We start from the raw sequence: 24,410 nt of genomic DNA, 5'->3' as shown, positions 1-24,410 counted from the left end.
TACGCTTTCAAAGTGTTAAGGTTGGCGTAACGGTTTAATACATTTTCATACCGGCGTCGTGTGAGCATTACCCCCAACCGTAAGAGTTTTTTATGGTTTTCAAACTCTACAGGTATTGTGTGAACGGGGTCTTAGTTGTGTGGCTACAGCATGAATTGCCGCTTTGGACGGAATGGGGAGCAGGAAGTGACGTTTAAAAGGGTGTTGTTGTTTAAAAAGAGTAAAAAGATAAATTGTGGTATTTGAATCTTGTACTAGGGACCAAACTGTCCTTAACGTAATTTGAAAACAGTAATTTAAAAACAATAATTTGAAAACAGTAATTTGAAGATAGTAATTTGAAAGTAGTAAATTGTAATTTGGTTTGTTTCATTAAATTGTTTATTCCCAAGTTGTATGACGACTTGATAGTAAAAAGTTGAATATGACTAGTTAGACAGCAGCACAATAGAACTGTATGAAGGAGAATCTTCTCCAAATTATATTTTCTATTCAAATGACGATTCCTACTCTTCTTATGTTTTCATTTCCGAAGAACGAACTGTTTGACCAACAGAATTAGTAGAATAATTAACAATTTTAATATTTTGCAAGTAATGCACCTTCTAATACAAATTAATGCAAAATGCAGGATTTTTCATTTAGGAGATGTTTCGTGAACGGACAAAAGACTGACACTTTAAAACAAATCAGTCGAGTGAGTACAACAAATTTTATAAAAACGCCCTAATTAACATTTATTATTTATTACATGTCAATAATACTTACTAGACTTTAAAAGTGGTATTATTTTACAGGTTACTTTGGTATCTAATTTAAGGCGTGTCTTAAATTGCAAGTATATATGTAATGTAAATGACAGAATGAGTCAACATAATGAACAAACTTAATTTTGTTGGCTCATTCTAACATCATCCATCACAAACTTCAAGCAAATTAATAATCTTCATTTACGAAGATTTCCATTATTCAAATTCACATTCTTAATCATTTTGACAAGTCTCGCCAAAATCAATTTACATCACCGTCAAAGAAAAATCGTTTTAAGGTCGAAGAATGTGTCTTCACCAACTCTCACCACCTTATTCATGAGGTCCATCATCTTAGTAGAGATTCAAAAAGTTGAAAGAAGTCGTATGGAAGACTTGTGCACAAAACTATTATGTTTGCTATTCCTATTGAGTCATCAATGTTTATCTCCGATGGCTTAAAAAGATGTGCACCATTAAGAAATTGATAAATATTACATATATTTTGCTGTGAATAAGATAGTTTAAACAGGTTAAGTGAAGTTCACATCAAGTGACAACGGGCCGAAATGCCCAGCATCTTCACGTTGAAAGTCAAATCATTGTGTTTTTTCTGTTTTATCAAACCAGGCGTTCGTTTGTACAAAGGCAGAAAATGGCTTGGCGTAAACGTGTATAATCTAGGAAACGTATGATTTCATATATTAAGTATTGCTAAGCTCTTACTTTGCAAACACTTAAAATGGAAAAAAATCATAGAGATAACAACTGTATAAATGGAGATAACAACTGTATGAAAAACTCCCTGGAATGCTCTTTATATTTGAGTGGGAACAATATGATTTACGACACCCGGCATATATCAACATATCAATACGTTTGATAGGCTCTTGGTATTTATTAGTTACTTTATAATTCATTAAGGGTTTTATCGTAGTCTTGTTTTCCAGGATGCTTTAAGTGTTAACATTAATTTTTTAGGCACTTTTCAAGTGTTTTAAGTGCTTGTGCGAGTCTTGCAAGGAAGATTTTTCATGATATATTTTTGAAATCACGACTACGTTAGTCGGTATTCTGAATATCAAAAATACAGAATTTTGATGCCCCCACTCGGGCTCTAAATTCTTTTAATATATTTCTGTAGATTTTTATATGCTGAATCTGAATCCATTTGTTGTCACTGTCACAAACCCGCAGTTTTTTTGCAATTTGCAATCGAAACTTCTGAATTTTCACTCTGTAGAAATCTAAATCCGCAGGGAAGACCAGAGTTTAAGTAACTGCAGTGATTTGTCTTACAGCCTGTTAGACATTTACATTTGATGTGTTCAAGAAAGGACTCTTGGACGGAGTGGCGAGCCATCCACACAATCTCTAGTTGGCCATTAGTCAATTTCCATCCATTTCCAGCTGGAGTAGCAAGTCTTAATTGAGTTGATAACCTTCGATTCCAAGCAAGGGACTGAAAATTAGCACTTTTAACATGTTGACGAAAACTATCATAATTTGGTCGAAGAGTATCGTCAGAATACTTGCCTAAATTAAAAAGATGGTATCTGCATTCGTCAACAGTTGGCGATGTTAGGTCGCCATGAAGTAGACAAACAAATGTACCCAGTGACATAAATAGCTCTTCGGGAACTTCATTCATTCTTCCCAACTAACAAAAACTCTCTACAAACTTCGGATGCATTTGCGATACCTTCCAAGGCTTTACTTTACATTTACCTAGAAAGGTGCTAGTGGAATCACAACCTGTAAAAATTGAAAATGTGGAAAAGAATTGAAATCGATTAAATCATTTTAACATGGCAGTTTTACATTTTAGGGAAATTATCATGTATATTAGAGAAAGCATAAAACCCTGGAAAACACGAGCTTAACTCTTGACCAAGTAAAGTCGATACGGTGGAAATATCGATTAGGCCTGTCCCAAGCATCACGAGAAAATCTTTATTGACGATCTTTTGCATTGCAACACAAAGTACAAACACATCTGTGTCTGGTCTGTTGATGATAATCTGTTGATGAGTGGCGGCGACATCCTTGAAGTGAAGAAGTAATCGCGTATCTGCTTCCTCGTGGTCACACTCCAGTTGAGGTACTTCTTGTGCAAGAACGCTATTTTCATAAAAGATACCAGATATAAATAACAAGCATTTCTCTTTTGTGGTGACGTACATGCAGTGCAGGTGTTTTAGATACGAGGAAGGGTAATTTCTCCAGTAATCACAGAGAAATGCTATCAATAACTCTTTGTTCTCTCCAGAGTTTAAGTATTTTTTCCAATGTTTTGGAATATTCTGGTGTTTGCTTAAAATGAGTACTCTTTGAACGCCTTGAGCAGCCCTTTTGGACCTCTCTGAATTCTTGATACTTATTGCTGGATTTCAGCAACAAAGTCTAGTCAAAGTGACAACAAGTGTATTCGGATTCAGCATTTAAAAATCTAGAGAAACACGTGAAAACAATTTGGTGCTCGAGTGGGGGCAACAAAAATCGTTTTCTAAGCCACTTTTTAATGAAAAGAATACGGACTACGTATAGCATCAGAAAATGTTGATGTAGACAGTGCCGTATCAAACAGATAACTGTATTGAACGTCTTGAATTTCAATAAGAGAGGCATAGGCAGATTGAGAAAAAAGCACCTCAAAAAAGTTCAACGTACATACTTTAATATACAAACAAACCATACAAAAGATATGTCGAACTTCAACATGAAAACTATTGTCGTTTAGATCTCACCTTTAGCATTATTTTTGTGGTCCCTAATTTCACATGTAATTATTAAGTTCACAAACTTTTAATTTTTCCACTGTACACTGAACAGTGAATAAAATAAAACAATCTTAAAGCAGAAATGTCGGTAAAAATACAACTGATTACTTTGGAACCTCTTAAATTCACAACATGAAGTATCAACATGAAGTTCTCAAAAAAATAAAGAGTATTTGAAACATTGTGGGAACTCATTATGCAACATGACGTCACAAGTTGTATAAATTACAAATAACAAATACATCAAAATCAAGAGAATAAAAAGAGATATGAATTAACTGTTTTAGAAAGTAAACTGTCATCTCAAAAGTTGTAGTCACTTCAAACATAATTCAAGTTGCAAAACTTTCGCTTCATAGGCAGTTTAAAGACAATGATTTTGTGCGATATGCACCATTATAATGCATTATTTCAAATTTTTACTTATTTTGTTAATCTGAATAAGCCACAGAAATTTTGATTGTTTCAATGTATTAGATTTTATTTGACACTCTAGTGCTCAACTATCTGTTGTTATCAGGAGACATGGATCTAAAAAGGTACTTTTTGTTATCAAAATTGTCTTTTTTCTTTACAAGAATTATTCTTATAACAGAAACTACAACATTCAAGAATACTGCAAAGGTCCAAACATCTTCTGCCTTTTAGACTTATAATTTAAACCAACTCTAAGCATGTTTATACGTTTTTTACTTGTTACCTTTCACAATTTAACTTCCTCATAACACTCTCGTGATGAGCCAGAGCCTCCTTATATAATATAACTCTCTCATTATAAACAAAAGCATCCATTGGCATGGAAAATATTTACTTTTAATATTTTCTACAAAGATAACATTTAATAAGCCACGCAATTTGTATCGTCTAAATTGTACTTCGCTTTGAGCCATTATGTTATTTCAGGACCTTGTTGGTTTTATAATGTAAGCAATAATGGTGATGGGAGTAAAGGTTTGCTTGGTGTTAGTAGTTTTATAAACTTAGCCTTTCTCTAAATGAAGTATGCATTGTAATAATTAATAATTCAATGAGTCAAAATTAAGCCAACATAAAAGATTTTTTTCTACTGTGTGCGTATTATAAGTCATTTTCAATTTTGCATTACTTTAATTGACAAAAATCCAAGGACACATGTGATAATTCTTGGTGAACTAGGACTCTTATGGGGTGATTTGGTTGAAATGAAGTTAAAAGAAGATGAAATGAAAATGGATTTGTCTGATAGAGATCATTACAATATTGATAAAATGATCAACTGAAATAAACAGGAATAAATTATAAATTGCAGTATCCCTTGCATCAATTCCAAAATTGTCTCAATCTAATTTAGCATATATGTCCGTTTTAGAAATATCTATGTGCATTAGGAAAGACTCGGCAATCCGACTCCGATTCCGGATTTTCTACCATACCTATATAATACCTCTTCACAGGACATTGAACGTCAAGAATTTGCAAAACCTGCCAATAACCTAACTGAGCTGTTTTTAAAATGGTGGGTTGCAAGATTTTAGTCATGTCATTGAGACTTTCAAGGACCATGTGAGAATCGGTGTGTATTTATAACTGAACATAAACTGCAGATACAAAACAGATTGATGTCCTAAAATGTAGTTCTAGCAATGACCTTTTCATGAAGAAAGTAAAACCTTTTAATTGAAATTTTCATATCATGATCAATCAGAATTAACTGAAATAGAAAATGTGCTCATGACCACTTCAAAAACTAAGTGAGATATAAAAATACTATTTGTACACATGATGCTGCAATTAAATTTTTAAGTTTTCTTATTTTCATCATGCCTTCCTGTTTGGGCAGCGTAATTTAACTGCAAAACAAAAACAGCATCGTATACCAAACACATTTCCTGAAAAGACTAAAACAATAAATCTGTTGTTTATGACCAAATTTTTTTGGCTGTTTTCTATTGAACTTAAAGTCATTAAAACCTAAACTATCTTAGCCAAGCAACTTATGTTTACGGACGTTTAGCTATTTTTTTGAGAACATATTTCCATGGAATTATCCAGGGGCGGATCTAGGATTTTTCAAACATCAGTCACAAAACGTCGGAGGCGCTCCGCACCTGGGGGGTCTGAGGCATTCTCTCCTGAGAAATTTTGAATTTCAGAGTCTTGAAAATGCCATTTTTCAGCGTTTTAGAGCAATACAAAATGTATTTTGTGGGCATCGTTTTTGGGTAAAAACAACACATTTTGCTTACCTTTTTTTTTCAAAAAAAAATGAAGTAAACAATACTTGAATGTTTTGCCGAATATTTAGGCTCATTATCATGCCAAATATATGGCTCATTAGCATGTCTAGGAACGTAAAATTTATTTTACAATAATGCTATTCAAAAACAGATATAGAAAATTTCTACCAAGTTGTCAGGCATAGACTCCCTAGAGACCCCCATTCAAACCTTTATGCGTTGAGTTAAGTTAGAAATTTTTGTACTACAAGTGACAGTTCATAGATATAGAAAAGCCCAAACTTCAAACATGCAAGTTTATTGTAACCCTTTACCCATCTCTACATCAGTGCCAGGAAATTCACCTTTTGAGAAAAGACTCAAATTTCTTTTCAGCCAAAGATTAAGGAAAAATTATCAGAGTGAAAATTTGCAGTTGAGGACAGCTTAATGCCATAAATGTTTATTAGGCATTTCACTAGAGTATTAACCTCCGTAAGTATATGCAAGGTATGCTATATAGCAATCACTAGTAGCATTGTATTTGCAAATACAAACAGAATGTAACCAGCATGTCTTTAATTATATAATTACATGAATGTTAAAATTGGTTCATTTGTCATGCTTACTGTTTATGATAAATATCTTTTCATATGATCAAAGCTTGTTTAAATATAATTATGAAATAATTTAGTTTAGATATTATAATGATCATCAGAAAAATTACCTAGTGATCATGAAAAATACTTTGCTGTTTTGCCAAATTTCAAGGTTTATCTGCATACATAGAAAGACATTTTTACTTTATAGAACAAGCTTTTCATACATCAATAGCCATTTGGAATTTATGGCAAACAATCTGGTATGAGCCGTAGATTAACACCTTTACATCTCTACATGAGGTGTTCAGTTAGAAAAGGGGACAATATGTGACAAGGGACAACATTTCATGTATGTGAAATACACAGGTTTAATACCATTTCAGTCAAATTGTCAAAATAAAAAGCTTCATGGATCAGAAGACTCACAATCACAGGTTATAGTAAACAGTTTCTCATGTAATCAATGTTAGTTTTCTCAAATCTTAAACAATACCTAGTATAACTGTCCAATGGTTGAATGATCAATGATCATAAAATGAAAAGTCCCAAACGTTTGTTTATGATAAAGTAAATAATAGTATGGCGCCTTATGGCTACAGATTTTTTGTTCATTGTAATATATTTGCAGGAATGTAGGATTTCGCTGCCATATAACGGCCACGATTCCCCAAGCACAAAAGAAATCATAGCTAAAAGTCCGTCGGCAACAACACTTTTAGAAGGGGGTTTGCTATAACTCGGGCGATTTTTGGGGACGCGCCTATCAGCTTCCTGGTCAGCGGCAAAAACATTTACATAATAATCGCTATAAGTACAATATGTTTCTTGTATAAAATTCCATAACACAAATCAACAGAAAGTATACAGCACAGCGCCCACATTGTATTATACGTTCATTTGGCTTCTACAAAATATGCGGTCTATTTTTATAACGAATGTTACTGCAAACGCGCATTGTGAAGTACATTGCTCTTTGTTATTGAGCTTGCTTGTAATATGTTCTAAAAGATATCGATGATGCTCAAAAGTATTCTAATTGGTAACAAAATATACAGCACAAAGTATACAGCACAGCGCCCACATTGTATTATATGTTCATTTGGATTTTACATAATATGCGGTCTTTTTTATAACGAATGTTACTGCAAACGCGCTTTGTGAAGCACATTATTCTTTGTTATTGAGCTTGCTTGTAATATGTTCTAAAAGATATTGATGATGCTCAAAAGTATTCTAATCGATAAGTCTTTTTTATTCGGCACTTTTAAATCTTACAATTTATGTTTTGTATTATTATACAATTGTCATGTCTGATTATGGGCAAGCAAAGTACTCTGTCAGAGTTTGTCCAAAGTCAACATTCAGACAACTTTCATGAAAGTACTGCCCACCTGAATCACATCCCAACCAGTCTTCACCATCATCTATCTTGCAAATCTTGCATACCAAACTATTTCTCCTAATAAAATAAATTTTACACATTTTACTTATGGTATAGTAATCAAGCACACGATTGGCATCTCTGACGCAAAACCTGTCATCATTTTTATAACAAATGTTGCTTCAAACGCGCATTGTGACGTTAAATTTACGTATGAGATTAAATCTAGAAGCTACTACTTAGATCATAGGAAATAACCCATCCTCAATGCCTATACTCATTATGCTGAATATTCGCGCACTTTTCATTCTTACGTATATGTGCTTGCGTTTTTCAAGTGCTTTATCGGTCTCGCCTTAACTGCACCTAGATAGCCTATCCTTAATTAATATGTTCAATATTTGCGCACTTTTCATTCTTACGTATAGGTACTTGCGTTTTTCAAGTGCTTTATAGGTCTCGCCTTAACTCCACCTAGTTAAGAAAAAATATAAAAACCTCGCATTAAATGTGAAAATAATAGTGGGCACATTACTGGATCGTGGAATGAAATTCGTATAAAGACGTATAAGCGTTCGAGTGCTTGCTCTGACTCATTATTAAACATTTCAACAGAATAAAATATATTAAGGAACAAATTTCGTGTTTCATACTCAGTATATGGCGCAGACAGTTCTTCAGCGTGAATCTGCAGAATGCTCAAATAAACAAGTAAACTTCCTTAGAGAAAAACTCGCAAGTGTGATGGAACGGTGGAGCAAATGGAAGAACTTCTTGAACAGTTTCAGGTCTGGTAGTTTATTTTCAATTGTTGCACCATACTGCAAACAACTTGTATTCCGAAAAACATCACCATGTAAACTCAAAATTTCAGTTATAATAGCAAGAAACGAAATGTAAAAGCAATATCTTGACTTTATTTCAAAGTCATTATAAAGCTAATATAGCTAAGTTTACAAGATCATGTTTTTTGAAGTATGTTTTATAATTTATTTCTTTAAATTGTCGGCTTGAAAAGGTTTTTGTAATTGTTGAACAGTTAACTTTCAAAGGCCGTTATGCGTAAACCTTGATAAATTGATTTCACGCGTTAATATACTTGAAAAGTGAAAGAGGTTTTTGAATTTAGGTAATTGATTCCATCTCGTTTGTGAAAGCTGACAACCACTCAAAAACATAGGGCAATAAACGTTTATCAGTTACAGGTAATCAACTCAACCGCATCACACATTTTACCCCAAACTAAAGCGAGAAAACACCAAGAAATTTTCAACCGACGCATGAAGTGGGCAGCCAAGCCTGCTACATTCCCCTTCTTTAATGTTGCATGACCAATTAACATTTTATAGTCGCAAAGACATTCCATTATAGAGTTAGAAGAATCGAATCTAACAGTCATTTCTATCTATATTAGCAAAAAACTCATTAGGAAAAACCGTTCAATGACTCGCCAATTATTTTGCTGTCTCCTTTAAATACATTTTATTATCTAACACATCTGCATAGCTTAGCATAATAAGAATGTTTTACTTGAAGACAAACAAAATGCTGGAAAAACATATCATTTTTTTCAGCACCGCCAGTGTTTGAAAGCAAGAAGGGAAATATTCCAATTGAGTTTTTTGCAAATCCGTTTTTGATTGTGGGCAACGAAACAAGACATTGTTTACTTGGGAGAGCGAAAGTATGTATTTATCGTTATGATATTTAAGACTTATTTGTGCACAATTTGTCTTGACACCACACTGTTTTATTTTAACAAACTTCTCAGGACAGCAGAGGCACTCGCAGACACGACGTAAAAAGTGACCATGATTATGAAGAAAAGGGACGGATTCGCTTACAGAACAGTAGAAAACTGGATTGCCCAGCACAAGTGCAAATAAGACAAGTCAGAATATTTCTCGACTACTACATCGATCGAGAACAATTTACATCAGAAAACAGCTTGGTTATAGCAAAACGGAGAGTATTTAGAGAGATTAAGGAAAAAATGGATAGCGATTCCTCCTCACAGCTTCGCGCCAGCAGTCGTTTTTACCTAAAAATACCTCTTAGTAGTGCTCATTCATGTCACGCCATTGGTGCCACGGCAACAGTTGGGCGGCGAATGGATTACCGACTGGTCACGAAAGTTTATAGTTTGGTAAAACGCAATGCAATCAAAATCTCAGAAGTCAAAAGGTGTCTTGATCAATACGTTGAAGAGACTTTATTTCCACAAGACGGATAAAAAGCTATACCGCGCAAGACAAATAAACGGTACTATCCAAATAAAAAGGATATTCGCAACCACTTAGTAAAGGCAATAGAGTCCCTTAAGGACTGCAAAGACGATCAAGAGTCCTTGCGCAGGAAGGTAGAAACCTGGAAACAGAATTCTCGAAGCAGAAGTTTTTCTACCGCACAAGAGATAACGCTTCCAGCAACGATATTCCTCCAAAGAAGGATAAAAAGTTTTTGTTTGTGCATCACGAGCATTGGCAACAACGAATGTTGATTCGTTATGGCGGACAATTGTGTCTCATGGACGCCACGTACAAAACAACAAGGTACGCATTACCGCTTTTCTTTGTGTGCGTTCATTCAAACGTTGGCTACAAAGTTGTGGCTGAATTTATGTGCCAGACGGAGACCGAAGAAGCCATAGAAGAGGCTTTGGCTATTATAAAAGGATGGAATCCAGTATGGAACCCAAAGTATTTTATGGTGGATTACTCATTAGCAGAAATAGGCGCGATAGAAAAAAGTTTTCCCAATGTACAGGTTTATGTTTGCGACTTTTACAGGTTGCAAGCGCTAAAACGCTGGGCTTCAGCAAGCAAGAATGGATTGTCATATGAGCAGCAACAACACTTCCTTTTGCAAATGAAGAAGATTGCTAATGTCAGTACCAAACAGGAGTACGACAAGGCAGTAAAAGATTTTCGAGAGTCCAAAGTGTCTAAAGAATGCAGCAAGATGAGAGAATATGTTGACCGTACGTGGTTTTCTTGCGCTGTCAGATGGGCACACGATTTTCGAAAACAGCAAGTCACCAACATTGTTAATACTAACAATGGCGTTGAGGCTCAAAACAGAGTCTTTAAATACGAATACTTACCCCAAAGTGTTGACAAATCTGTGTATGGTATTGCAGTGATGTTGGTTGTATCTTTCATTCCCGATGTTCTTCACTACTATTTGGATGCAAACCTGCGACAGAGCAGCGCCTAATGCAAGTACAACCCGTCAATCCCAAAATACTTGCCCAACAGACCTCTGCACTTTTTGAAATGTTGTCTTAAAAATCGATACGCTTCAGCCACTTACAAACAGGACGACATAGCTCCGGTTACTTTAAAGAAGGGCACGTTTAAAGGACACATGCAACATAAAATTCGGATTGTTATTTTTGTACTTTACATAAAGGTATAGCTCCAACTAATAGTTCACCAAAATTTGAGACTCAAAGGATAAATATTTTTGAAGATATGGAGCTTTAAAGTTGATGCTTTCCTGATAACGTATTAAAAATGCCCGACGAGCTAACGACGGCTACCGATGTCGTTGTGACGTAATAGTTGACATAAGCTAAACGCGGTCAATTGCGCGCTTCGTTCAAAATATACTTTGCCTGCATTAACAACACGACAATTTAGCATTGAAAATATGGTTTATTGTGCCGCATTTAATTATAAAAACGGTTCTTCTAAGAACCATCAAACGCAGCAAAAGGTTTCTTTTTTCGTTTCCCGAAAACAAGCGCATGCGAGATATTTGGATTGAAAAAATCCGACGCAAAAATTTGAAGCCAACAAAGAGCTCAAAATTGTGCTCGCAACATTTCGAGAGTTCGTGCTTCGTGCAAAATTTTGAAGCGATGCAATCAGTAGGATGGACAGCAGGACGGCTTCGCCTTAAGAAGGATGCTGTATCCACGATTTTTTAATACTCTGTGGAACCCACAAGTGTAGCCATCTAAAAGGAAGCAACCAACAAATGTTAGAACTGCATTTGAGAAGAGACGAAGGCAAGAGGTGATTATTATAGTTATATTTAGCAATATTTGTTTACATTTATAAAAACTAAGCTATAGAGCATTACCAAATTGAGGACAATTTTATAATTTTAGATTATTGACGACGTTCTTGCAGAACATGACGACTTTCTTGTAGGCGACGACCACGATGTGTCGACATCGGATCGAAATGTTTGTGCGTTTTACCTCAAATGAAGTTTGTCTAAGATAAAGATGTCAAAATATATGTAGACAGCGAAACAAAACATATACAGTGGTAACTAATTCAGACTAATGTCGTTTGATCTTTTCTTTATTATTTTAACTCATAGAAAATTCCTTAATGTACCTTAGAAGCGCAATGTGAAATGCCAAGCAGCCATAACAATCCGTCCGCAAAACACGTAAGGTCAAGAACCACTCAAACAAAGTGCCAAATATGATAAGTAGAGCTATAGACTTTCCATTTCGGCCGTTTTGATTTTTGTGAAAAATCCAGCAATACGATAATTTTATTTAAAGGTTGAGTTAATTTCAACAAAAAATCATAGCACACAGACGACGTCATGTGAAATTGAACATTTTGAGGACAGCGCTGTATGGTCTGATACAGAAAGCACGTCGACGATGAGCAATAGCTACAATGGATCAGACTCTCACTCGTTTTCTTCACTCTCAGGCATAGGTCCAATGTCATGTGTGTACACGACCATAGCTGTTTTTACGACAGCTTCGTTTCTACACACTGTGGCAAACTCTTCCTCTTGTGTGATACAAATATGATCGCCATGTATCAAAGGATCAATATTGTTTACCTCTTGGCAACATATACTTTCCCGTCCTGTACTCATGACCACACAAAAGCCACATTCGCACCTAAAAGATAAAAACATTGTTTTTACTTTGGGAAAAACAATGAAGCATCAATAAAATGCAACTAACCGTTCAACATTTCCAATTCTGTGAATGTATTTATCTTCGCTTTCCGATGACGGAGAATTGTCATTACTATGACCACCTTGTGCGTTGGCCAATAGCTCAAACACGTAAGGTTGTACCTCATTGTTATTGATGACAATATCATAATCGGCATCTTCAGAAGAATCCATTAATTTTTGATAAATAAAAAACAGTAAAAGCAAACTACCGAAATAGCAAACTACCGAAAGTCGTGCGAGTCGTAGAACGATATAAGAACGATGCTTGTTTATGTCAACTAATACGTCACTCCTTCCCAGTTCCCAGACTTAAACAATCTTACGGCGTTTTAGCAATGGTCATCGAATATCGTGTTTTTACCGATTATAACCCTAAATATCTTTTGAAATATTTTGCGGACGACTTTGAAACTTGGTACGTCTTATTTTCACGCTATAGGCATTACAATAAAATAAAGTTGTCTTCTAGCTTGCATGTGTCCTTTAATATCAAGAGCGAGAGCAATGTTGGAATGAAACATTTCATAGACTTCCGAGAACCAAGTTGTACCTGCAACATATGGCACACTACCCATTTCCCTTGCAAACATTTTTTCGCAGTTTTTTCTTTCTATGATTAGTGGGCATGGGAGAACAGATTAATCTGATAGAATAAACTAGGACTACATCGACCAAGACAATATTTGATTGTTACTTGTTACCAGTTAAGTAATTTAAATCAAGATTAAAATACAATGATATATTTTAATGGGAAGTTTGAAAATTACAACACCAAAAATAGTACTATTTTAAATTAGATCTTGTGCAAGAAATATTTGGTAGCTATTATTTGCGTGCAAGCTTCCAGTTTCCATAGATACAATGACACAAAATTTTAATCCTTTCTTTTCATAGTTTTAATGTTTTAGTATCTTAAGTTATTTTAAGTCGGTGATGCTTTAAAGAGTATTAAGTTTGCGTATATGGGCAAGTACGTTGTGAAAAATACATACAAAGTGTCCAAGTTATACCACTGGGAAATTACGCGATACATAAGTAGGAAAACTTAGCAATACTTTTCTCACAAAACATGCTGTTGCCCAATGGTCAACACAAGGTTTGCAATCATCACGACGAACAATTATTAAAGGAAACCAGTGAAAAAGTTTAACCCAGGCAATATCACAGTCTGCCATGTTAGTTCTATACCCCCACCCTCCCTCCTCAATGGCGGATAGCAAAGCTGTGACGTCACGTGCAAACACACTATTGCCAAAGAAACAATACGAATAGTACATTTACAGCTCAAAGAATAAAGACGTGACTGTATAATGCACATCAAGTACGAAATCATTAGTGGTTATTTTTCAAAACTAACAGTGTGCATCAAAAGCCACAATGTACACATGTTTTACATTTAAGCACATTCTCCTGTTTTGCAGTTAAGCTGCTGCATTTCTTCCTAGTTCTAACTTGTCTTATAACATTTCATGGAATAGTATGTGCAAGAGAAATGTTTTTTGTAGCAATAAAATAAGAAACTTTAACTTAAAATCAATTTCTTACTAGTATGCCGAAGGCAGATATCTTTAGCCAAATCTGTATCATTACATCACACACGAGTCATTATCCTTAGATGAAAAAAATTTCATGTCAGTAAGAAATGTGCTTACATTTGTTTCTCAAACAGGGTTTATTTTATATCTCTATTTTAGACAAAACCGCAAAGTAATAATTTTTAATGCAATTTTTTATTAAATGTAAAAACAAAACAATTACATTTAAAAATTAGTTTGAAGAGTCAATTTAATTTTCCATCTTCTTTAATAGTCATGTAAAGGACCCCTGGCTGCCAAGCCTATCCCTAAAAAAGTAAAATCATGAGCTCATTGGTTGATATCACACATAGAAATTGTCTTATTCTTTATTAGATAGTTTTCCTTATTTTGTATATTCTCTACTTAAACGATTATTGTTAAACTGAAGCAAGATCACATAAAAAATATTAATTTATATTTCAACAATCCAGATACTTACCAGTCCACATTTTACAGCATCTGAAGTAGTCTATGTTGTGAAGCCAGTCCCCATTATGATTTTTGTACAACCCAGTGACGTAATATCCAACTTTTTTACATGTTGTCCATCCTTTCCTGTCAAATGCATATCTGATATGTTCATTGTAACAGTGAGCATACTTGTTTGGATGATTGACAGGCTTGCAACATTTTCCCATCTCAATATTGTGTAATCTTTGGCCTTTGGAGCGATAGAGACCATTTAGGAAATATCCTTGAGGGCAAACACTCCAAGTACTGGCCCTGAGAAATAATTGTTTTTGTTACTCATAATGTGTACAATTTGGAAAAAAAATTAAGCACCACAAGATAAGATTGCAAGAAACAATAAGCATTGTTTTGTTCATGGCAAAACTAAGTAAATTTTTGGTTAAAAAACCTTTCACATGAGATTCTTTTCATGTTATCCTATTACCTTTTCTTTAAAAATTAAAGAACATATGGCTGCATTGCAGCGTTCTAAATTAGTAATGCCAACTGTAAGAACTTGCGACTTTTTTAGCATTTCATAAATAAACCAAAGAGAAATAACTTACCTGTCAAGTGATTTCCACCAGTTAGCATTTATGCATGTACTTCGTTGCCCTGCGTAGAGTGAACTGGAAGTGCAGCATTTCGCTTCTTCAAGCTTATAAATTCCATCATTATTGAATTTTTTTAACTTGTTTCGGTAAAATCCAGTAATAAATTGTTTCGCATTGTCACATCTTGACCATCCTTTTTTATCAAATGATTTCCACCAGTTGTCATTAACGCAACGTCTCGGTATAAACGTATCTATAGATGTAATGGTAAGAGTAACAATATTAATTTGACATAATCCAATCACATCATTCACTGCCATGGTTAAATCTTGCTGTGTAAACACAATGAGCTGTTGCAAGTTTAATCAATTTTAGGAGAGTTATTGTATGCTCATCTTTCTGGGCTTCTATTTTTTCACATCTAGACTGTTCCAATAAAAATGGCAAGAGTTCAAAAAATTATGCATTTACATCACATTTCTAGAGATCAAAAAATTCATTCACATCTAGCTTTCTAAAGTACAAAAGAGTTTTAAAAAGAGCAATTTAACTAATTATTGAGATAATGGTAACACACAAGCAACGTGATCTTATATGCAATTTAATAGGCAAACGTTAATTGCAGCAAATGAGAAGTTCTGCTGAATCTTCTAAACACTACTTTAAGAGATTTATCAAACTTTCTGTATTATCAAAATTTCTGTACCACAGCGCTATTTATCAATTGCATATTATTATAGTTTTACTAAAATTTGTGATGCTAACGTTTTTCTTTTGCTGTTGCTCATGTCATAAAGTTAGAAACTAAAAAAATCTACTCAATAAGTTGTTTTAATTTGTCTTATGTTTGTAAGTATACCCAATTTCTAGAGTTTAAAAAATATTCGAGCTTACATTGACACTTGTTTGCAAAGTAACCAAATTTACATTTGCAATTGTACGACTTTCCTCTCCTTTGACATACACCTCCGTTGATACAAGGCTTTGTGTGACAAGCATTGTAGACTAAATGTTAAACAAGTGACAGTTCATTAATAGTATTTTAAAAAACATTGATTGCTCAAATGGTTTTGCTCAACATTTTCAAAAAAAGGAACCGAATATGTAAGATCTCATTATCTATAATTAGTATTCGTAAGAGAACTCGAGTTGTTATAAAATGTCATTAACAAAATGTTTTATCATTAAAGTCACTGCAATTGAATACACTAACTCATGCTTACATTGACAGTTCTTTCCAAAGTAACCAGGTCTACATTTGCAATTGTACAACTTTCCTTTCCTTTGACATACACCACCGTTAATACAAGGCTTTGTGTGACAAGCATTGTAGACTAAAAATTAAACAAGTGACAGTTTATTAATAGTATTTTAAAAAACATTGATTGCTCAAATGGTTTTGCTCAACATTTTCAAAAAAAGGAACCGAATATGTAAGATCTCATTATCTATAATTAGTATTCGTAAGAGAACTCGAGTTGTTATAAAATGTCATTAACAAAATGTTTTATCATTAAAGTCACTGCAATTGAATACACTAACTCATGCTTACATTGACAGTTCTTTCCAAAGTAACCAGGTCTACATTTGCAATTGTACAACTTTCCTTTCCTTTGACATACACCACCGTTAATACAAGGCTTTGTGTGACAAGCATTGTAGACTAAAAATTAAACAAGTGACAGTTTATTAATAGTATTTTAAAAAACATTGATTGCTCAAATGGTTTTGCTCAACATTTTCAAAAAAAGGAACCCAATATGTAAGATCTCATTATCTATAATTAGTATTCGTAAGAGAACTCGAGTTGTTATAAAATGTCATTAAAAAAATGTTTTATCATTAAAGTCACTGCAATTGAATACACTAACTCATGCTTACATTGACAGTTCTTTCCAAAGTAACCAGGTCTACATTTGCAATTGTACAACTTTCCCTTCCTTTGACATACACCACCGTTAATACAAGGTTTCGTGTGACAAGCATTGTAGGCTAAAATTAAAACAAGTGATAGTTTATTAATTGTATTTTAAAAAACTTTTATAATGGTTTGCTAGATGGTTTGTTAAATATCATGAAATGAACGAGCCAAATATGCAAAATCTTATTACATATAGTTAGTAAGCGCAAGAACTACAGTTGTTGTATAATCTTATTGAAACTGTTTTATCATTAAGATTAGTAGAATTGAATACACTAACTCATGCTTACATTGACAGTTCTTTCCAAAGTAACCACGTTTACATTTGCAATTGTACAACTTTCCTTTCCTTTGACATACACCACCGTTAATACAAGGCTTTGTGTGACAAGCATTGTAGACTAAAAGTTAAACAAGTTACAGTTTATTAATAGTATTTTAAAAAAAATTATTGATTGCCCAAATGGTTTTGCTCAACATTTTCAAAAAAAGGAACCCAATATGTAAGATCTCATTATCTATAATTAGTATTCGTAAGAGAACTCGAGTTGTTATAAAATGTCATTAAGAAAATGTTTTATCATTAAAGTCACTGCAATTGAATACACTAACTCATGCTTACATTGACAGTTCTTTCCAAAGTAACCAGGTCTACATTTGCAATTGTACAACTTTCCTTTCCTTTGACATACACCACCGTTAATACAAGGCTTTGTGTGACAAGCATTGTAGACTAAATGTTAAACAAGTGACAGTTTATTAATAGTATTTTAAAAAACATTGATTGCTCAAATGGTTTTGCTCAACATTTTCAAAAAAAGGAACCCAATATGTAAGATCTCATTATCTATAATTAGTATTCGTAAGAGAACTTGAGTTGTTATAAAATGTCATTAAAAAAATGTTTTATCATTAAAGTCACTGCAATTGAATACACTAACTCATGCTTACATTGACAGTTCTTTCCAAAGTAACCAGGTCTACATTTGCAATTGTACAACTTTCCCTTCCTTTGACATACACCACCGTTAATACAAGGTTTCGTGTGACAAGCATTGTAGGCTAAAAGTAAAACAAGTGATAGTTTATTAATTGTATTTTAAAAAACTTTTATAATGGTTTGCTAGATGGTTTGTTAAATATCATGAAATGAACGAGCCCAATATGCAAAATGTTATTACATATAGTTAGTAAGCGCAAGAAGTACAGTTGTTATATAATCTTATTGAAACTGTTTTATCATTAAGATTAGTAGAGTTGAATACACTAACTCATGCTTACATTGACAGTTCTTTCCAAAGTAACCAGGTCTACATTTGCAATTGTACAACTTTCCCTTCCTTTGACATACACCACCGTTAATACAAGGTTTCGTGTGACAAGCATTGTAGGCTAAAATTAAAACAAGTGATAGTTTATTAATTGTATTTTAAAAAACTTTTATAATGGTTTGCTAGATGGTTTGTTAAATATCATGAAATGAACGAGCCCAATATACAAAATCTTATTACATATAGTTAGTAAGCGCAAGAACTACAGTTGTTATATAATCTTATTGAAACTGTTTTATCATTAAGATTAGTAGAGTTGAATACACTAACTCATGCTTACATTGACAGTTCTTTCCAAAGTAACCACGTTTACATTTGCAATTGTACAACTTCCCTTTTCTTTGACATACACCACCGTTAATACAAGGCTTTGTGTGACAAGCATTGTAGACTAAAAGTTAAACAAGTTACAGTTTATTAATAGTATTTTAAAAAACATTATTGATTGCTCAAATGGTTTTGCTCAACATTTTCAAAAAAAGGAACCCAATACGTAAGATCTCATTATCTATAATTAGTATTCGTAAAAGAACTGTAGAGTTGTTATAAATTGTCATTAAAAAAATGTTTTATCATTAAAGTCACTGCAATTGAATACACTAACTCATGCTTACATTGACAGTTCTTTCCAAAGTAACCAGGTTTACATTTGCAGCTGTACAACTTTCCCTTCCTTTTGCATACACCACCGTTAATACAAGGTTTTGTATGACAAGCATTGTAGACTAAAAGTAAAAACAATGTTCGAGTTAATTGAATTTGGAAAGCGTTTAATTGTTGTCCATAAAGTTTAGTAATGATTTTATAAGATTGTTTCTTATCTTTTGCAACAATAAATTCAACTATAAGGCCTCGGAAAAAAGTTGTGTTTTGGGGTAAAATTTTCGTTTTTCGAGTAAATTTTTCGGGCAAATAGTCTTAGGTCCCCTATAATCGAGACTAATCCCACGTGCAAATGTTCTTAAGAATTTATTTAAGCTTTCATTTATAAGCCACTTCCTGCTTGTCTCTAGTGATTTAGGGAGATATTGCGACATGAAAGGAAAATCTAAACGCATTATAAAATTCAAACTTAATTTACGGTAGCTAGAGCAGAAATATTTTAACAAGTTAAGCTTGTAAGTTATAGTTTCTCATCAATAATTTTATTAAAGTTTGATTGCACAAGTAATTACAAACAAGGGACGAGAAAATATCATTTACAAATCATACTTACTTCCACAGTTTTTTCCTCGGTAGCCAGGTTTACATAAACACTGGTAAGATTTGATTTTCTTTAAACAAAGACCACCATTCTTGCAAGGTTTCTTAGCACATGGGTTGAAAACTAAATAAAAAGAAATAAATCATAAAACTTGCAAATGCTTTTGAACATATTCTATCTGTTTCTATATGATACTCAATTCCAGAAAACTCAATGTTGTTCTCTATTTTGGAATAGCTCTCTTTAATGTATTCATGTATTGAAATTTTCAAAGTAATAAATTTAATTTTTTACCTGGGGCCATTTTGCAGCATTTGAAGTAGTCAATGTTGTGAAGCCAGTCACTTTTATGATCTCTGTACAACCCAGTGACGTAGTAACCTGCCTTTTTACACGTTGTCCATCCTTTCCTGTCAAACGCATGTCTGATATATTCATTGTAGCAACCACCATACCTTTTGGGATGGCGTATTGGTTTGCAACAGTTTCCTTCCTCAATATTGTGTAAATGATTTCCCTTTGTGCGATAAAGACCATTTAGAAAATATCCTTGAGGGCAAACACTCCAAGTGCTTTTTCTAAAAAAAATTTTAATGTTTAGTTAAAACTAACTGCAAAGGTTACTGACATTTATGATTAAAGGACAATGGCAATGAATTTTTTGTTCCATACGTTTATCATAGATAGCTATGGAATACTTAATTTGAATTTTGCTGTTGAGAAAATTTGACATAAAGTTGAATCCTTATCCGCCATTTTGGAAAAAAGCCTTATGCTAAATCATGCAGAATCATACTTGACGTCATTGGCTGGTATCAACTGAATGACACAATATAAAATAATAGTATTATCATATATAGCACATTTGTTCACTGGAATTTTAAAACAAAAACAACAGTCGGCAGTTGTTAAGATTAACAAAAGTTGTGTAGTATATCATGCTTATATACTTTCCAATATTTAGTCGTTATAAGACGTAGAAACGTTTATTTTAGCAGATCTTACAACTAGGCTTTCGCGACATACCAAGTGTAAGCCCAGACAACAATAAGCGTGTTTTGTACACTGAACATTTCGTGTAATAGAAATATTTATTTTCCCATATTACAAACCTGTGACCAACAGAGTTATACGTTTAATTTATTTTTTATATACCTAAGAGCCTTTGCGAGATTATGTAGTTTTATATAGGTGATAAGCTATAAGCCGCTATATTTTGTTCATGACTGTAGAGTTGCGTTTATTCGTAATGTTTTACGTGCATGTTTGCGTGCACAATGTACAAGTACACTTTTCAATTAACTTTATAACTTATGAATGAATACAAGTTTTTGGTGAATCACTCATGCATTTTGCTTTTGCGCAGTTCGTGACAATCCTTCGACAATGATATGGCATCGCAATTGCAGATCATAACAAAGAACATCAAAGAGCGTCTGTCTAAGACTTTAAATTTACGGTCTTTCGTGATAACATTCGTATTTAAAATGTGTATGAAGTCCGTCTGGTGACGTGAAGCGTTTTCGTATGCTAGCATAAACACAAGCAGGAAATGGTCTTCGATGTTTATTCCCTAAAATTTGAAAATCCACCTAGAACATCTTTGATAGGCAACTAATCGAGACAGCTTGTGTATCCTCTCTAGATCCTCAACAGACAGGGGCCAGTTTATTTCAAGATACCGACACACGTCTATCTTTAACACACTTTCTGACAGCATATTGTCCCTAAATTCTTGGTGTGTTGTCAAGCAATACTCTCCTTGAGTTTCTGTTTGGCCTAGCAAAGCCTCATACTCATCGTATTCAAGCGCTTTTTCGAGGCAACAAAAACACTCGATTGCCTTTTTCGACAAAGTACAATGTCCACAGTTATAGTTTGAAGGCGCCAAGCATTTGCTCTCTCAACTTCAGCATCTATTTCATCCTCCGACGAGGAGAAGTCGCCCGCTCACTCTCCTGTTTGGAACCGCTTTCTTCACTTGTTTCGGCCTTCATTTCAGGTTCATATCGATAGGGCAGAACCTAACCCGGTTGATTTACGTGTATGTCATCCATTACAGCAAAAAAAAACCGTAAAATATGCTTTAAATGTGTTGTAACGCCGTCAATCACAAAGTATTGTTGTTTTGACTGCTTACCAGCCAAGACATCACTACCGCTCGAGATAATTTTATCAAAATTTTATACCAAGATGGCGCAATTTATAAAACTTCTGCTGCAAATATCTCAGCAACAAAATATTTTTGAAAAAAAATTTTGCTATTTTAGTTGTTAGACATCACAAATGTTCAAAATTATGCCATAAAAATTTTCGTTGACAATGTCCTTTAACACACATTGTGTGTACAAGACGCAGACGTTTTTCTTACGTTTGATGAAATAACGACACACAAGACATTTATTATTCTATTATGTATTTAAGTAAGCAAATGTTACTGTTTTAGTTAACAAAAATATAAACTATCCAAAACTAAATATAATTTCCCTTAGACAAGTTCAAGTATTTGCACTTCAAGAATTTTCAAATAACGCTGCGATTGACAGGGTATCTATACCATTAAAATTTCAAGACTTTAATCGAATGTAACCACCTTGCAAAATTTTCTTATCTTTATCGACGTAATATAAAAAAATTAATTTTAAAATAATTTCTCCCGATATGTTGCGAAGGGGCTACTTTTGGCACTTCCTATGCAAACGTGGCCAGCAATGTTTGATGCTTGGTAAATTTATGTTATGACGAATACGCATTTAGAGCATAGAAATGAAAATAATTGATGACTTGGCGACTTCCGTTCACGAGAAAACATAAAATGATCAAACATGACCCTCAAAATGTTCGGACATATAACTCAATTTAAGGTATAAAATAAGCACATAAAGTTTATTAAATCTAAATCATACTAACTTGTCTAATGTTTTCCACCAGTTAGCGTTGACACAAATGCTCTTTTGACCTCTGTATCCAGGACTAGACAAACAGCACTTTGCTTCTTCAAGTTTGTAAATTCCATCATGTAGGAAAGTATATAACTTGCTACGATAAAATCCAGTGATGAACTGTTTACTGGTGGAACATTTTGACCATCCTTTTTTGTCAAATGACTTCCACCAGTTGGCGTTAACACAGAACTTTGCTACAATTCCTGATTAGGATTAGATTAAGATAAGAATGAGTAATATATAGATTTTAATACGAACTTTTTTATTTTGTCTCATTGCGATTATCTCGCTCATGCCCCAAATATTAATCCTCTGTCGCATTCGTAAAAGTTGATACGAGCGACGATCATAGAATTTATTTTAGCTAATCTGACAAGTATTAACGCCTGATATACATATAATATATTATCAGAATAAATATCAATCAATCAATCAACAAAAAGTCATTTATCAACGTTTCATGTAAATATTTATGGCACTGGATTAAAATACTCACGATTCACTTTCAAAAGAAATCAATTCAATTCACTTTCAAAAGAAATCAGAAGGGTACAACGGAATATATGAATATGCACCATCCTACCCCAATTAACGTTTCACTTATGCCTCTGTCCAATGATAACTGTGTGCATCACATTGTTTCAAAAACGTTATATGAGTTAAAAAGTCATTTTACATTATCGTAAATGGCAGACTCAGCAAATACAAAAGTATAGAACAATGATCTTTGAGAAATGTAACTGTCTGAGCGACACCAAACAACTTAATAAGAATCTTAATTAAAAGAGCAACAACAACTCATTTTGAATCATTTGAATGCAAACACTGAAATTTTGGTTAATAATATAAATCCATTCTTATAAAAAGTTCTCTTATTTCCATCTCACTTTACCTTTCTTTGCCTTTGTGGCAATGACCTAAACAATAAAACGATATAGAATTTAGAAAATTTGTGACAATAAGTGCTTCATATCTACATAAATTTTATTAATCCGGGATAACACTTAATGATAATAAATGCGATCTGTTTTTTGACACATTTTTAAATTCTTAAGTCAAAAGGTATATCGCAAAACTAAACCTCCTCTAAGTAGTTGGAAGTACATCCCTCCATTTTTACATGAACGGACCTTAACGAAAAATCTATGCATTAAGACAATCAGAGTTATTCCGCAGCGACCATTAGCCATTAGGCAAGATGGCTAACTGCTGTCTGCAATAATAATATGATATACAAAAAAAGCATAACTAAATTATTCTGTGTTTATGGAACTATTTTATTTATTCAAAGCTTTAGTTGGGTAGCTCATGCCGTTAGCTTTTAGGACATTTGCTGTAACTTACACATACCATTAGGAGAACAAGGGTAGACAAAACAGTGAGACTTGACTTCATCGCGTACGCTTTATCCAACACTGCTTCTTCTAATCATCAACTGGGAACAAGATGCACAGCCTAAATTAAACTGATACAATGCGAAAGATGCTTTATAACATCCCCTGTTTGTTGAAATTTCTGTCACACCTCTAAAATTTACATTTTTAAAACTTGAATCAGCAGGATATCCCTACTTCAAATATTAAAGATCATTTGTAGCGTCTGAATAAACAAAACTCTTAGTCTGCAGTTATCTAGACGAGATCAATGTTCCCCTGTCGGGAAATTTCATATGTAGCGTACAATAATTGCTAATATTCAGGCTGTCGAAAAACAAGTTAATCAAAATTCAACACGCCAATATGTGTTCAATACTGAATAGACGACCGTAGTTTTGAATTATCAT

General features: G+C 33.6%; 1 protein-coding gene, 2 long non-coding RNA genes and 1 pseudogene across 10 annotated transcripts; 2 read left to right on the top strand and 2 right to left on the bottom strand.

Annotated features, from left to right (window-relative positions):
• Positions 1 to 7,393: 7,393 nt before the first annotated feature.
• LOC124457546 lies at positions 7,394 to 8,086 on the bottom strand. Its single transcript, XR_006952654.1, has 2 exons — positions 7,718 to 8,086; positions 7,394 to 7,528 (listed from the first exon to the last, which is right to left on the bottom strand). It is a non-coding gene; the product is annotated as an uncharacterized LOC124457546 (long non-coding RNA).
• A 363-nt stretch (positions 8,087 to 8,449) lies between these two features.
• LOC124457545 lies at positions 8,450 to 10,056 on the top strand. Its single transcript, XR_006952653.1, has 3 exons — positions 8,450 to 8,495; positions 9,282 to 9,391; positions 9,479 to 10,056. It is a non-coding gene; the product is annotated as an uncharacterized LOC124457545 (long non-coding RNA).
• A 15-nt stretch (positions 10,057 to 10,071) lies between these two features.
• Positions 10,072 to 11,198, top strand: LOC124457204 (annotated as a pseudogene).
• A 2,739-nt stretch (positions 11,199 to 13,937) lies between these two features.
• Positions 13,938 to 24,147, bottom strand: LOC124457544 (adhesive plaque matrix protein 2-like). 8 transcript variants are annotated; one of them, XM_047007772.1, is made up of 18 exons: positions 23,978 to 24,147; positions 23,520 to 23,544; positions 22,593 to 22,830; positions 19,977 to 20,260; positions 19,695 to 19,805; positions 19,093 to 19,203; positions 18,759 to 18,869; positions 18,429 to 18,539; positions 18,099 to 18,209; positions 17,770 to 17,880; positions 17,438 to 17,548; positions 17,108 to 17,218; positions 16,779 to 16,889; positions 16,450 to 16,560; positions 16,121 to 16,231; positions 15,239 to 15,479; positions 14,662 to 14,945; positions 13,938 to 14,488 (listed from the first exon to the last, which is right to left on the bottom strand). In XM_047007772.1, the coding sequence occupies exons 1-18, from the start codon at positions 24,020 to 24,022 to the stop codon at positions 14,448 to 14,450; spliced, it is 2,379 nt and encodes a 792-aa protein (XP_046863728.1). In that variant the 5' UTR covers positions 24,023 to 24,147; the 3' UTR covers positions 13,938 to 14,447. The 8 variants fall into 8 exon arrangements, with proteins under 8 accessions (XP_046863728.1, XP_046863732.1, XP_046863730.1 ...); XM_047007776.1 differs by lacking the exon at positions 16,121 to 16,231 and having other exon boundaries at positions 23,978 to 24,138; XM_047007774.1 differs by lacking the exon at positions 17,108 to 17,218 and having other exon boundaries at positions 23,978 to 24,138.
• Positions 24,148 to 24,410: the final 263 nt, after the last annotated feature.

This window comes from Xenia sp. Carnegie-2017, unplaced genomic scaffold, assembly GCF_021976095.1.
Source record: "Xenia sp. Carnegie-2017 unplaced genomic scaffold, XeniaSp_v1 HiC_scaffold_6, whole genome shotgun sequence".
Taxonomy (NCBI): Eukaryota; Metazoa; Cnidaria; class Anthozoa; order Malacalcyonacea; family Xeniidae; genus Xenia; species Xenia sp. Carnegie-2017.
This window is presented reverse-complemented; position numbering and strand designations above follow the sequence as displayed.